This window comes from Lissotriton vulgaris, chromosome 3_1 (assembly GCF_964263255.1).
Source record: "Lissotriton vulgaris chromosome 3_1, aLisVul1.2, whole genome shotgun sequence".
Taxonomy (NCBI): domain Eukaryota; kingdom Metazoa; phylum Chordata; class Amphibia; order Caudata; family Salamandridae; genus Lissotriton; species Lissotriton vulgaris.
In genome coordinates, this window is record NC_141689.1 from 1,189,392,884 (window position 1) to 1,189,407,098 (window position 14,215).

At 45.2% G+C, this 14,215-nt stretch overlaps 1 protein-coding gene across 1 annotated transcript in view; it reads left to right on the forward strand.

Annotated features, from left to right (window-relative positions):
- The window catches only part of TBC1D2 (TBC1 domain family member 2), a 516,269-nt gene that overhangs the window by 400,068 nt on the left and 101,986 nt on the right, over nucleotides 1-14,215 (forward strand). Inside the window, exon 10 of the mRNA XM_086961651.1 lies at nucleotides 3,687-4,163. Coding sequence (XP_086817777.1) covers nucleotides 3,687-4,163 — 477 coding nt within the window. The remainder of the gene's footprint in view (nucleotides 1-3,686; nucleotides 4,164-14,215) is intronic.

A 14,215-nucleotide genomic window follows, 5' to 3' on the forward strand; every position in this document is an offset into this window, starting at 1 on the left:
CGTAGGAGGATCCAGAGTTAGCTCCAGCTTTTTTCTCGCCAGTCAATGAACTTTTTTCTGAATTGTTTCCAATGACAGTGTTCAAGCCTCCTAAAATGACAGTGTTCACGCCTTATACAGACTGTTGCAAAGAAAGGGCTGTTCAGGACAGATCCTCACAAGATGTGCATTTCATATTTGGGTTCAGGCCATGGCTCCAAGTTGCGCGGAGAGGGTGATCTGATAAACCTGTGTTCATTAAGCCAAGCGTTACCTCGCTGAACACCACAGAAATTCATGTAAAGCTCGTTCCGTCACAGAATCGAGGGCACAAACTTGTTCCCCCTGTTGGGGCTTATCCTGTGACAGGTCATCACCGAGATCAAAGTCTTCATGTAAGTCCATGACGAAAGAGAAGCACAAAAGTGCAGCAGGCCTAGTCTCAGCCTTGCCATTCTCCCTCTGAGAATTCGCAAAGACTCCAAGTTAACTGCCCCGCGTCTCGCTCCCAGTCCCCTACTGAGGAGCCGAACCTGCTGCTGGTTCCCATGCATCCTGAATTCTGAGGTTCATCAGCGATGCCATAACAGATTGAGACATTTAAGTATACCATTGTCCACATCTTTGGCACCCTACTGACTGCCTCCGGTCTGCTTTTGTGTATAACAGATCCGTTGATGCCTTGGTCAGGTTACAATCGCTAGTTCATAATCAATACCGACTGTGCCTCTTGAACCCACTTTGGAGTGGACTCAACACCCTACACCAAGATCCTTGCTGGTTGTGTCTGCGTCAACACTGTCACCAATGCCACTGATGCTGGAGGAAGGAGTTGATTCCAATAGTCTGTCCCATTCTGAACTGCATCCGTCTTGACCTTGGCCAAAGCTGCAGTCCGGCACAGTTCTGTTTGTCACGCATGGCTGTATTACATTGTGATGCTGACAAAACATTATCTTTATTGAGGAGCTGCCCTCCAGTGCTCAGATCGGACTCTGACCAGAGCCAAGCACCTTTTGGTGATAATGGTGATAGTGGACATTAGTTTGTCCTTCACTATGATGACAATGTTTAGTTAAACCAACAAGAGGCCAGTGGACTGGATACTTCCCTTGACATGGTGCTGGTCTAAGCCTGTTACCATTCTATGGATGAATCTGCTTCATTTGCTATGGTCATCAGATGGGTGCAAAATGTTTTGGATCTATAGTTACTGTCGATTGAGGTAAAAACACACATCCTCACTGTGGTGTTACAGCCCAGACAGTCCCCACTGGAGCACTTACTGCCTTTCAACAAGGCTGTAGCCTACACCCTTGTGGGCACTTGAAGCAAACCCTGCTTTTGTCTACCAGTAAAAAGGCAGGTGACACATCATCACAGACCTGCTCGGGGAAACCCGTCTTTCCTTAGTCAACACCCTACTCCTGGATCCCTGTTAGTACAGGCTTCCACCAGCAGGGTTAAACCCAGTTCTTTCTGGACTAATAATTCTCAGGTGACGTTTAGGCATCACTCTCAGATATGCCTTTTGATTGGTCTTGCCTCATTGGCTTAGAAGGCCGACTCTGCCCTCAAGCACTTTAACACCTTGGCTGCTATGGGTTTTCCCGCTGGGTGCTGAACTCTTTGAGATCCCATTGTTCATGACAAAGCCAGCTCGTCATAAGCACAGGGCAGGTAACACCCATGACGAGCTGGCTTTGTCATCAGCACTGAAGGGGTTAAAGAAAGTAGAGCTTCTACGCACTCCCTCAGTTGATCCACATCACCAAGGCATTATCCACAGCAGTTTTGCGCTTTTGAGACATTGTTAGGGGTTTTGCTTACAGACAGCGTCAAGGCCCAGGATCTCAACGACAGGTCCCTCCCGGTGCCTAAATAAAGGGAAGAACCCTGAATTGATCTCTTCGACACTGCAGAGAACTGACAGTGACAACACTTTGGCACGTTGTACTTTCCAAGAAGGCTCTGTCTCGGAAACGCATTCCTCAGAGAGTGCAACACGGGACTTCTGCCACTACTTCTCCTTCCCCCAAGTTCTGATGAAGATCAAGAATGACTGAGCCCAAGTCATCCTAGAGACTCTGGTTTTGGGAATGAAATCGGTCCTGTAATCAGGCTGCTGCTTCAGGAGGATCTTCCGTCACAGCAGCATGGTAGGTTCTTGCCCCCTGGCCGGTGCAATGCGCACCTCCATGCATCGAGATTGTGCGATGGCAGTTGGCTGCAATCTATTTACATTCCAAAGTAGTGAATGCCATTTCGGCTGCGAGGCATCCTTTTACAAAATCTGTTTACACCAGTCAGTGGTACAGGTTTGTGGTTTGGTGTGAAACCCATAATGTAGCCCATTATAAGCCAAACTGTAGGATTTGGTACTGTTTATTTTGTCTTTGGCCAAGCAAAGACTTGTTGTGGACACTGTTAAAGTCTTTTGGTCTTTCTGAGGTTGCCTGACCAGCCATCCTTGCTCAAATCGACCAATATGATATGTTTCCGCAAGGTTTGGCCCACATGTTCACCACAAAGCCTTTCACGATGCCTGAGTACGACATTAATCTTGTCCTTACTTTCCTTATGTGTAATCTGTTTGAACTATTGAACAGCAGTGCCCTGCATCTCCTGAATGTGAAGACTGTTTTCCTCTTTGAGATTGCTTCAGCTCATTGCATAGGTAAGCTTCAAGCTATTTTAGTGCAGCCTTCCTACACCACGTTCAGGGCAAATTGGTGCTGCGGCCTACAGTGGCCTTTCTACTGAAGGTTGTGACTCCCTTTCTTATTAGCCAGTCTATCCCACTTCTGATATTCTGTACTCCTCCTCACCCTTCGAAGGAGGAGAAGAGATTCAATTTCATGGACCGCAACAGAGCGCTGATCATTTTCATTGATCTCACCAAAGACCTTTGGTGAACGATCAGCTCTTTGTGGGTTTCTCTGGGTCAGAGAAAGGCAAGGCAGTGCAGAAGAGGACACTGTCCAGGTGAATAGTACTCTCCATCAAGATATGCTACGCGTTGACCAAGATGGAGGGAGCAATCTATCAGAGCCAAGGCTGCTAATACTGTGATTGCACATGGAGTGTCTGTCCAGGATGTTTGTCAAGCTGCTTGTGTGCATCAGTGCACATGTTTGAAAAAACACTACTGCCTTAACAGCCATGTCCCATGAGAAGGATACTTTGGCTGAATAGTCCAGCAGGATTTTTTGGTCTGAGTCATTCCAGAGACCGACCACCAGGGGAGGTACTGCATTGGTGTCTGTTCTAAAGGGGAGGAATATGCAGTTAGAAGTATCCTTCAGAACGAGTTACTCACCTTTAATAGCTACTCTATCTAATCATAGGTTCCTCACTGCCCTCCCTCCATGTTCTATGGAATGGACTATTTTCCATCTAAAAAGGTCCCAATCTACAGATCTGCAACCAGATGCAAAATAAATTCTTTGTGCTCTGCATCTGAAGGTGTGGACGCTGTGCAGAAAGAAAGAAAGACAACGCCATGCTTAGGTGGCGCCTACCTCTAGTTCCATCTGCCACTTCATTTCACGCAGAGCATTACCAAAGGTAAGTAACATTTTCATTTCACTTCTAATGTGCTATTCTGCATATCAATTAAAGTAAATGGTGAACTTCCACTAGCATGCCAGTTTCAGGCACTGAAAAGATAATAAAATAATTTCAGCTGTGTTTTTCCCCCTTTACAGGAAGTACGATGAATATGGATTCCTGACCATTCCTGAATATAACTTTGAGCATCAGAAACTTCTGGCCAAAATCCAAGCACTAGGAATCAAATCCAATAATCTTCTGAACCATGAGATTGTAGAAAAGCCTTTACATATGAGGTGGAACAACATTGGCGAGCTAGCTCCCTCTGTGGAGCTGAAGAATCTAATCCGGATGGGAATCCCTGTGGAGTACCGGCAGGATGTATGGAAATGGATAGTAAGTCGACGGGTCCCAATGTCCCAAAATTCCAACCACTACGAGAATCTCCTGAAGAAGTGTGAGGACAAGGAGAATCCAGCCTCAAGGCAGATAGAGCTGGACCTTCACAGAACTTTGACCAACAACAGGCACTTCTCCGTACCCACATCTCAGTACATTCAGAAGCTACGGCGGGTGCTGCTGGCATTTTCGTGGCACAACCCCACCATCGGCTACTGTCAGGGGTTAAACAGGTACTTCGCTCAGTTAGACAGTGCATGTGCTTTAGAACTTTGTTTTCCCAGTTTGTGATATGTTCTTTTTAATGTAAATCTATGTCTAGTGATGAGCTGTGGTAAAGACCTTTAGTCCCGATTGACAAAGGCAAACTGAGACGAAAGTCTAACTTTATGACTTTTGGTATTCACAAAGGGCATTTACGAGTAGTAAATGCCCTTTGTGAATACCGATGCACTTTGTGAATACCGGGAGTTGTAATGTTAGACTTTCGTCTCAGTTTAGCTTTTCATGAAGGCTTTTTAACTGTAGGTTTGCGTTTTTTTTATTTTTATTTTTTATCTTTGACCTTGAAAGATTTGAGTTGTGCCCTTGGTGTTGAACTCAAATATGTATTCCTCTCCTTCCTTTCCCTGAAAAGCTGGGTCCTACAATTGCTCATAGATCCTTAAAAGGATATGCCCACACTTCCGTTTTCTGCGCCTGCCCTGAACACGTGGCTCGTGGCGCCTGGAAGGCTGCATCCTCCCACATTGCCGGATTCTAAGATGCTTTTGAGTGGATTCACTGAAACACTAATTGTGTTACTTGAACAGGCCTTACAATAAGCACTATTGATTCAGGCTAGAGTTCAAATGTTCCACCGAATACTTTCGAATATATTTTCCATCACAAAAAATGTTTCATCTGATACTTTGCAGACTTTCAAATACGTTTCCCATCACAGTAAACTATTAGGATGTGTACTGCCTACTACTGGGAAGGCCTTACAATTCACTATCTACTGTAGTACTGTTAAGTTAAAGGCTATGGCTCTCTACTAATCGTTTTCAGATATTAATTTTCAGTACTGCAAAACGGGTCACTCACATTCTTAGACGCCTACGAACTTGCAGTGTTGTCAAAAACTGCAACAAAAACGTTTTTTTTCTCCACGGTTCGACTAATTTTTAGTGACAAGGGTCTGTATTAATTACCCTTATGCACCACCGGATGAAATCAGAGTAGCATAAGGTCTAAGCCATTGAACGATTGATCAATATGTTGTGGAGTAGAACGTTAAATAAAGTTGCACACGGTTAACATACAGTAAATGGACTGCTCTCAGTCAGTTTCATTACTTTAAGTAAAGGAATTAACCCTTTCACTGCGACGACTATTCTGCCGCAGTGCTAAGGGGGCGGAGCGGAAGAGCGGCGGGCGCATGCTGGTGACGGAACCGCTCCGTCACCAGTGTCGGTTGCGCTGTGCTTATGACGGAGCGGTCCGTCATGGCCCTGCCCGCTCAATAGAACGCTCAGCGCAGGCGTAGAATTCACGCCACGCATGAGCGGCGGGCGGGCCATGACAGAACCGCTCCGTCATCAGCACAGCGCCACCGCAGCTGATGACGGAGCGGTTCCGTCATCAGCAGGGAAGAGGTTAAAATATATTTCTGTTAAGTTCCTTTTCTTAGTAGAGACGGTATCAATACCTCTACTAAACTTTTAATTAAGGTCAACAGGTTAATGCACGAGGAACCTTCCCCATAGGGACCGTCCAGCTCTGTGGAAACCAGCTACCAGAAGGTGCACTGTCGCTCTGGTTTGCTTGGGGACGACAGAGAAGCTGCTGCAATGTCCCCTGCTATTTGTATAGTTTCCAGACAGCACCAACCTATGAGGGGTTTTGGCTCATTGCCTGCTTCATTGGCACATCGGGACACAGATGTTTGTGAGATAGGCAGGCGGCCCCAGTCCTATGCAAAGGTGTGTTACCATGGCTCCACCCTCATCCAAAGTCTTTTGTTCAGGTCTCATCTCTCAGATTCCAGGTTGTCTTGCTTTACTTGTTTTGATCCAGAGAATATGAACTCAAAGAGCCTTATCCATGGAGCAGATGCAAATATAAAATCCTGTATGTACACTAATCTTACTATGGCTACGACAGTAAACAGCGGGGAGAGGGAGGCGCATGTCAATAAACCTTTGAAGGTCTTCCACACCCCTCTCATGACCAAGCACTCCCTTACATGTACCTGGTAATCTTTGGGAGCAATTAAGGCAACCTAGTCATGAAAAAACACAGATTTTAACAGAAAGCACCAGTAGACAGTCTCTCCACTTTGGGAGAGCAGGTAAAAAGGCAACCCCATGACTAGGCTAGCCTTCCTTATTTGCAAAAAGATACACAATTGATGGACGGAATGCAGAACAAATCAAAACATTCACCCCCAGTCAACAGATCTGGGTTAAATCCTTCATTCTTTTGCTCACCATGCCTCCCCAGTTTAGACCTGGTCATATGCAAATCAGTCTTGACCCTGTGCCTCATGGGAACAGTCCAGCCCGAACTGCCAAGCCAAGTCCTCTCTGGACCGGAAACAAGCATCCTAGGACAGGTTTCAGGGTTTCACCCCTCTTCAGGCAGGATAGCTTGATTCCAGTGGCACAGTGAGCCCAGGGCCCACGTCTGGGCATACCTGGCGCACTTAGGGCAAGAAAGCAAAAAGATACACAATTGATGGACGGAATGCAGAACAAATCAAAACATTCACCCCCAGTCAACAGATCTGGGTTAAATCCATCATTAAATCCATCATTATTTTGCTCACCATACCTCCCCAGTTTAGACCTTGCCATATGTAAATTAGTCTTGACCCTGTGCCCCATGGGAACAGTCCAGCCCGAACTGCTAGCCAGGTCCTCCCTGGACCAGAAACAAGCATCCTAGGACCGGTTTTGGGGTTTCACCCCTCTTCAGCCAGGATAGCTTGAGTCCAGTGGCACGGTGAGCCCAGCACCCACGTCTGGGCATACCTGGCGCACTTAGGGCGAGATAGCAAAAAGACACACAATTGATGGACGGAATGTAGAACAAATCAAAACATTCACCCCCAGTCAACAGATCTCGGTTAAATCCATCATTCTTTTTCTCACCATGCCCCCCCAGTTTAGTGAATGTTTTGATTTGCTTTGCATTCCGTCCATCAATTGTATGTCTTTTGCTTTCTCACCCTAAATTCGCCCTTAGATGAGCCCATTGTGGGTTATTGATCCCCACTCGCCCCATCAACCTTTGGTCATTACCCAGGTTGCAAATGCTAGCTACGGGTGGAAGATGCTTTGCAATAGAAAGTAAAATGGGATTGTTTGGCTGTGAATTCTGTTAGAATTGATGGTGTGATAGGTGGCCCATGGGGTTCAACTCCAAATTTTTGCTGTTTACGTCGCTCGCTCTACCCCCGAACCCCTTCTCTAAATCTCCTTTCTGCTTCCTAGGGCCTCCCTGATGTACATAGACGTCCTGGCGCGATAGTTCCACTCTATACTCTATTTGGCAGCTGGGACTTAGATATAGAGGCCCGGCATGTGTTAATCCATCAATTCAGTCTAGAAGGCTGTATCTAGTTGCAACAGGGATGTTATAAAAGAGTGGTCTAGGGGGATCCTGGTTCTGTCTGAGGGGTGGCCTATTCTGATTTTTCATCCTCCTGTCAGTACCACGTCTTCTCATGTTATGTGGGTTTGCCCCAGAGGGGGAAAGTATCCCAGTGGGAGGGAAACTATACCTCCATTCTCTCTCTTGTAGCCACAATTTAAAAGGATTTGCACAGTTCGTGGATCTCTAAAATGTATCCCTCTACAATCCTCTCGGAAATATTTTGGTCTCCAACCTACCCAGCTTAACCTACGTGTAAAAATGATTTTGTTTGCGTCATTGTAGGAGAATTACCTATGTTTGACCAGTCAGAAAATACATTTGTTTTGTAATTCAAAAGGAGACTCCCTACACCCCTTGTTCAATTCTGGTACTCCTGATAGCACAACAACATATGGGGGTTGAGGCCGAAGGGAGATTGATGCATGGAAGGGCAGTCCCTACTTCAGGGAGTTCTTCAGAGGGTGTTAACTTTTCCCTAATTCCAAGGGTTGTGCCTTACTGCCGGGGAGCACGACTAGGGATCAAGTGCTACCACTACCAGGAGTGTTTTGGCCAGATGATGGGGACAGTAGTCACTTATTGACAAAAAGAGGAACATTTTGGAGGTCCCCGATCATCCAACAGTGTACAACAATGCCAGCAGAGGGCTTGCAGAGGCTAGCAACACAGGTCCTTTGTGTAGGAAAACATATCAGATGGACCAAAATGGTGAATTGAGGAACTGGATGGAAATGCAGTGAGTCTGGGAGTTTCAGCCTAAAAGTGAAGACATCATTGCATCTGAGGCTCATGAGACTATTCGTATAAAAGAAAAGAAATAATAGTCACACTTTATAAGGCTTTCCACTGAACAAAGTTGTGTCGTATCCCTATTATCCCACGGCATAATGCAGATGAGACCCTTTCAGAAGTAGCTAAACATTCACTGGAAACGGGTCTAGGGATGATGGGAGGATTAATTGTATCTGTCTACATGTATGCAGCAAGTGCTTCATACATGGAAGAAAAAATAAAATAGACTTGTCAAGGCCTCTGACAGGTGTCACAGCCCCAGACAACAATTATTATAAAGCATTGCTGTTTGTCAGGTGGGGAGTTATCTCAGTACATGACTTCCCAAAGCCATTGGGATCAAGAAGAGAGTAAATTGCACAGGAAGGTCTTGGAACCTAGTGCAGTAGGCTGGAAAGCAACTGCTTCTGCTGAATATCTATAGATTTAGAGGGAAAATCTCTATAGACAGCAAAACATCTATGTTTTAAAAGTAGATCACAATCATTGTAGTTGTTAGTGGAGTCTTAAAGGATGTGGGGCTGGTGTGTGTTTGTTACATGTAATAAGAGACTACAAAAAAGCCACCTGGGGCCGCATTGCATAAAGTTCCCTGGGTGTGTAACGGGCGTTTGCGCCCGCTTTGCGTGCCCCGGGGATGTTATGGTATTAGAGAAGAGGCTGCAGATGCTTGTACAGCCCCTTCTGTAATACCGATAGCCCTGGCACACATAAAACGCCAGCGTTGTCTTCAAGGGGCATTCCATGATTTGCATGGGGGACTGAGGGAATCCCTTTGCCTCTGCACCCATGCTGTATTACAGACGTTGGCACAGAGGCAAAGAAGCTCTCAAGGGGCACACTGGGGGGCACACTGGAAGGTGGTGCAGTGTGAGTGTGCCCCCTGAGAGCAGCCGTCTGGCGGGGGAAATAGGGTCGCATGGACCCCCTAGAGATCCCCTTGCAGGCGGGCGCAGTCACTGACTGCACCTGCCTGCAAGGGGATCTCTAATCTCCTTTAAAAGTGTAGGTGGCAAAACGCAGGCAAGTTGCCGCCTGCACTGTGAAAACACAGAGCGGCTGTAAAGCAGCTCCTCCATTTTTTTCACTGAAGGCATTGCCCTCAGGGCAGTGCCCTGGGGGTAGCGCATTCATCATAATAGGTGGCATTTTCATTATTTGCCCCTAGGGCAGTGCCCTGGGGCCAGTGCATTCATCATAATAGGGGGCATTTACATTCTTTGACATTGGCGCACCTTTTCAAAGGTGCACCCGGGGCAAACAATGAAAATGTGCCTTGTCTGTAATGCGGCTCCAGGTGCATAATCGTCCTGACGGATGTCATGAGCTATGGGTCAGGGAATCTGCCACAAATGGGAGCTGTATTAAAGGCAGCCAAAGCTGCTGCTTCATCAAAGAGTGTGCTTTGTGAACTCTGTTAAATCTTGAAGGGGGAACTTTGTTTTTGTTCATTTGGGAAGGGATTCACGTACGACCTGACCCAAACCGTTTTCGATCTGACATGTATCAATAGAATTATACATGTACATATTAATCTTGATGTGAAGAGAAAATCATTAGTAGACGGTGGATTGAAATTGAAATAATTAAAACATGTAATGAATATATGGAAATTGCACAGCTAAAACTTTCAATCAATGTGTTTATTTTGAAAGTGTAAGGAAAAACAGAAAAAAAAAATCAGAGGAAAAATTCTACCGTTATAAATGTAAAAATCAAAAAGGTAAAACTCTTTCCTCTCAGAAAACACAGAAAAATCAGATGGTTCTGTAAAAACTGCCCGGGAGACGCTTTATCCTGCAGCCAATGAGATTCATCTGGACAATCCCTCATCCCGTTAGAGATTATTGTAGCAACATCTTGCTTGCCTAAGACTTGACAGAGAAGAGTGCCACACAGACCTACAACATATATGAGATCAACAGCCTCAGAAATTCAGGAAATACCACAGCCTGCCCACAGGATAGGTGGAGGTAATCGTACCTCCCACTGTGCTTCAGGGAATTTACAAATCTGGCACTTAAACAAATGGAGTTTGGAGACATAGCAGTTTGGGAGACTTGTAACCCTTTCCCCTCTAGAACTGAGGCATATTGAAATGCAAGCAGGGGCAGCTTCTCCGCTAAGATGGAGGAGCGTCACCCCACTGCTTTCAGAGTAGTGAAAGAGGGAAAATAATATAATGATAACTGAACATTATCATTTTATTTTTGGTTGCTGCGGGGCTAGGTTAGGGCGGGGTGGCCTGGTGGCTCAGGGAGGAGGAGTGGACTATGCACACTGAGTACGCATAACTGCTTGGCCTGCCATTTTGGCCAGCCAAGCAGTCATGCGCACTTTGCATATTCCCCAACAGGCTGTAATGGACAGCCTGGTAGGAAATTGCACATGCTCCCTGACCCGATCTGGTCTCTCAGACCAATCACAATGCCTAGCTGGTGGTGGTGCCTCTGACCTGTGTGCGCCAAAGGGTGGGCAGCTGCTCTGCTGAGTGTACACTGAAAACTCTTGCTCCCCGCAGACTCCAGGAGACAGTAATTGACATCAAATACTGCTCTGAGAACTCATGCATACCCAAATGCTTCATTCTTGCTTGCTACTACTAGCTACAATGTCGCAAAACTGCACGCTGCAGAGTGCTGGCTGATTTCCGCCGTGGCGCCGACCACATCATGTGACGTCATCAGACATGCCAACCCTCCCGATTCAAGCGTGAGACTACCGATTTGAAGGCTAGTCTCCCGCCTCCCGATTCCTACAAGCAAAAACCCGATTCCTCGTGGGTTTCAGCTGACAGGGCTTGGTATTGTGTAAAGTGCTAATTCTTCCAACAAAGAGTGGCGATGCAGGGGCTCTCGAAGGGGTGAAAAACCAACAAAGCGTCATTAACAAGGGAATCGTCTTTTAAAGACCTGCGAAGTACTGGGGGGGGAGCTGTTTCAGCCCGGGCTGCCACAGGGTGGTGGGGGGTGCATGTACTGCCAACAACCAGGCCAGTGCTCAATACTTGCATCACCCTCTCTGCCTGCCTTATGGCTCCATGCTTCTGAAAGGTAAGAAAAAAACGTGCATTTACATTTCAAATGTCCGATCCTACAGCAGCACACTTCCAAAGCCCATACATGCCGTTAACCTGATTCAAAGTCCCATTCTCCCGATTTTTTTTTTTTTAATCTCCCGATTTTTTTTTTAAATCTCCCACTTTTTTTTTTAAATCTCCCACTTTGCTCTCCTGAAATGTTGGCATGTATGCATCATGACTCACCCCTGCCCAATTAAAATTATCGGGACCCCATGGCCTGCCCTCTCAGACACAAGTCTTGCGTTAACTGGCTTCCAGTGCAGCGCCTGGCGCGATTACCTCACGTCCTGGCCAACACTGTGCAAGCGCCTAAACATAGCTGCCAAGGTTTCAGATTGCCATGTGTGACATTTTCAAAATTTCTGTGTAATTATGAGTGACATTTCAACAACTACGAGTGACATCAAGTAATGAAGACCAGGGAAACAAATATCAGAAATAACAGACATGCGGAGAGGCTCCCCCCACAGTAGCCTGTGGTTAACGTTAAAGGTATTGGTAAGGTTTTCCCAACTCAACGTTATAAGTCACAGCTGTTACCTTTAATTGACTGTAGGATCATGTGATCAGCTAAATGGAAGAACTGTACTTTTCAATACAACTTTAAACTCAAAATTATGTAATATAAGCTCCCTCAGTTGAGCCAGTTTGCGCAGCACATAAACAAGCTCGAACCTGGAAAATCACTGCTTCCACATTAGCAATATAGATATCTCGGTAGTCAGTATTTCAGCTGCTCTATCATTGCCCGCCGTTATACTCTAAAAGCCAACACCGGGTTCCCAAATATACATCAAACATGATCTGCTAAAAGAAAGTATTTCGTCGAACTCTTGCCCCGTGGTAGCTTCACGCTTTTCCGACAGAGCTCGTTAAGCGGTGTAATAAATCAATAGATGCGCACTCACACTGCCCCCGTGGTCTGGTGTGCAGCTGCCCGCTACACATCCAGGTCCTACCACGCAGCAAAAAAAAACGGATCCTCCAAAGACACTGGAAACTTTAATTTCAAGCGACTCCACCTGAAGAGCAGGACGTCACCACAGGATAGAAGTTGGACAGGGGGCAGCAGCACAGTGGGATTCAGATCATGCTGCAAAGGAAGTGAGAACGGCACGAGCACCCCTGAGGCTCTTGTTAACACCTACCAACACGCCAAACTGCCAGGCTGGCAAACTTTACAACAATGAAATTACAGCATGGCAAGTTTTAACTATTTAATACAAATACTCACTCCGACAGCACTTACTGATGGCGCCATGGTCCAGGCTGGGGTCAGTTGCATGGCCAGGGTGGGAAGATCCACGTTGCTCCAACCACGGGCTGTGGCGGCGACGAGGAGCACTTGGCTCTCACCTAATCTCTTTCCCCCGCGCCAGCTAGACTCTCACCCCCCACTGACCTTTGCCTAATTAACACTGACAAGGCGTGACTACCCAGGCACTGATTTTGACGTCATTTATGCTGGGTATTGCCCGGGGTGTCAAGCTTGGAAACATTGTTGTAGTGAGCGAGAAATCTGACAGACCCTTAACCTGCCGGGAACACCGCTCTACTGCTGCTCACACAGTTATGACATTATAGTGCATTATAGCAGCGCTCTGCAGTGACGTCTGAGCAGCGCTATAATGCGTGACTAATGCATTTCAGTGCGGTGATGCGGATCACCACACTGAAATGCGTTAGAATCATGCCTGATACGTGACACTTGGCAGGACTGCCTAAATGGACCGCTCTGACGGCCGCTGCCTCTCCCAAAGGTGCTGTGCTCCTTACTGTGTGAGTTTGAGGCATTGGGGAGTCTCTGTTCTACTACCAAGATGGATCACTGAAACAATATCGAAGGACCGAATATCGAGTACAAAAATTATCGCCGTAATTATATCGAATACAAAAATATCGACTCCCAATACTTAAACATAAAAATACACAAATATCGACTAAACAATATCGCAAATAAAAAACATCGAAAACAACATTATCGACCCTAAAAAATATCGCAAACAAAATATATCGACTTTCAACATACATAAAGACAAAATCAAAAATATCGAAAACAAAAATATAGACCACTAAAATATCGCTAAATCAAATTATCGACTTTACTATACATAATAAATAAACTAATATATCTGATAAAAAACACCGTAAATCGTAACATAAATCAGCATACTTATATAAAATATAACACTACAAACAAACAATAAATAAACAACATTTATAACATATAAAACATTTTTACAATACAATAGGTTCACATAACATAATCATAAAAAACATTATACAGCTCACATAACAAAACAATATTAAATAAAAAGAATGAAAAATAAAGACATCACAATATAAAACCATTACCGAGCATCTACAAAACGAATCACATAACTATCAAAAAATATCTCTAACAACCAATGAAAAACACCAAACAATTACATTGACCAATTAAATCAACCAACACATAATTCAAACACTATATAAAGAAAAAAAACACACAATTAGATACCACTTGGTGCTACAAAATGTGAAGAAGGGGAAACTCTGCCAAATTTTCACCAGAACAGAATGCTGCTACCATCAAACAAAGGATAAAGAAAACAAAAGTAAGTACCTAACAAAAACGAAACTTAGAAAGAAAACTACCAAATGAAAAGAAATCCAATAATTGTGAACAAAACATATACAATAAATGATTTTACTTTCACCAACAGATCTATCAACAAAAAAACAGAGAAGAAAACCATCAAAAAACAAAGCACAGCCCTCCAAACAACTGAA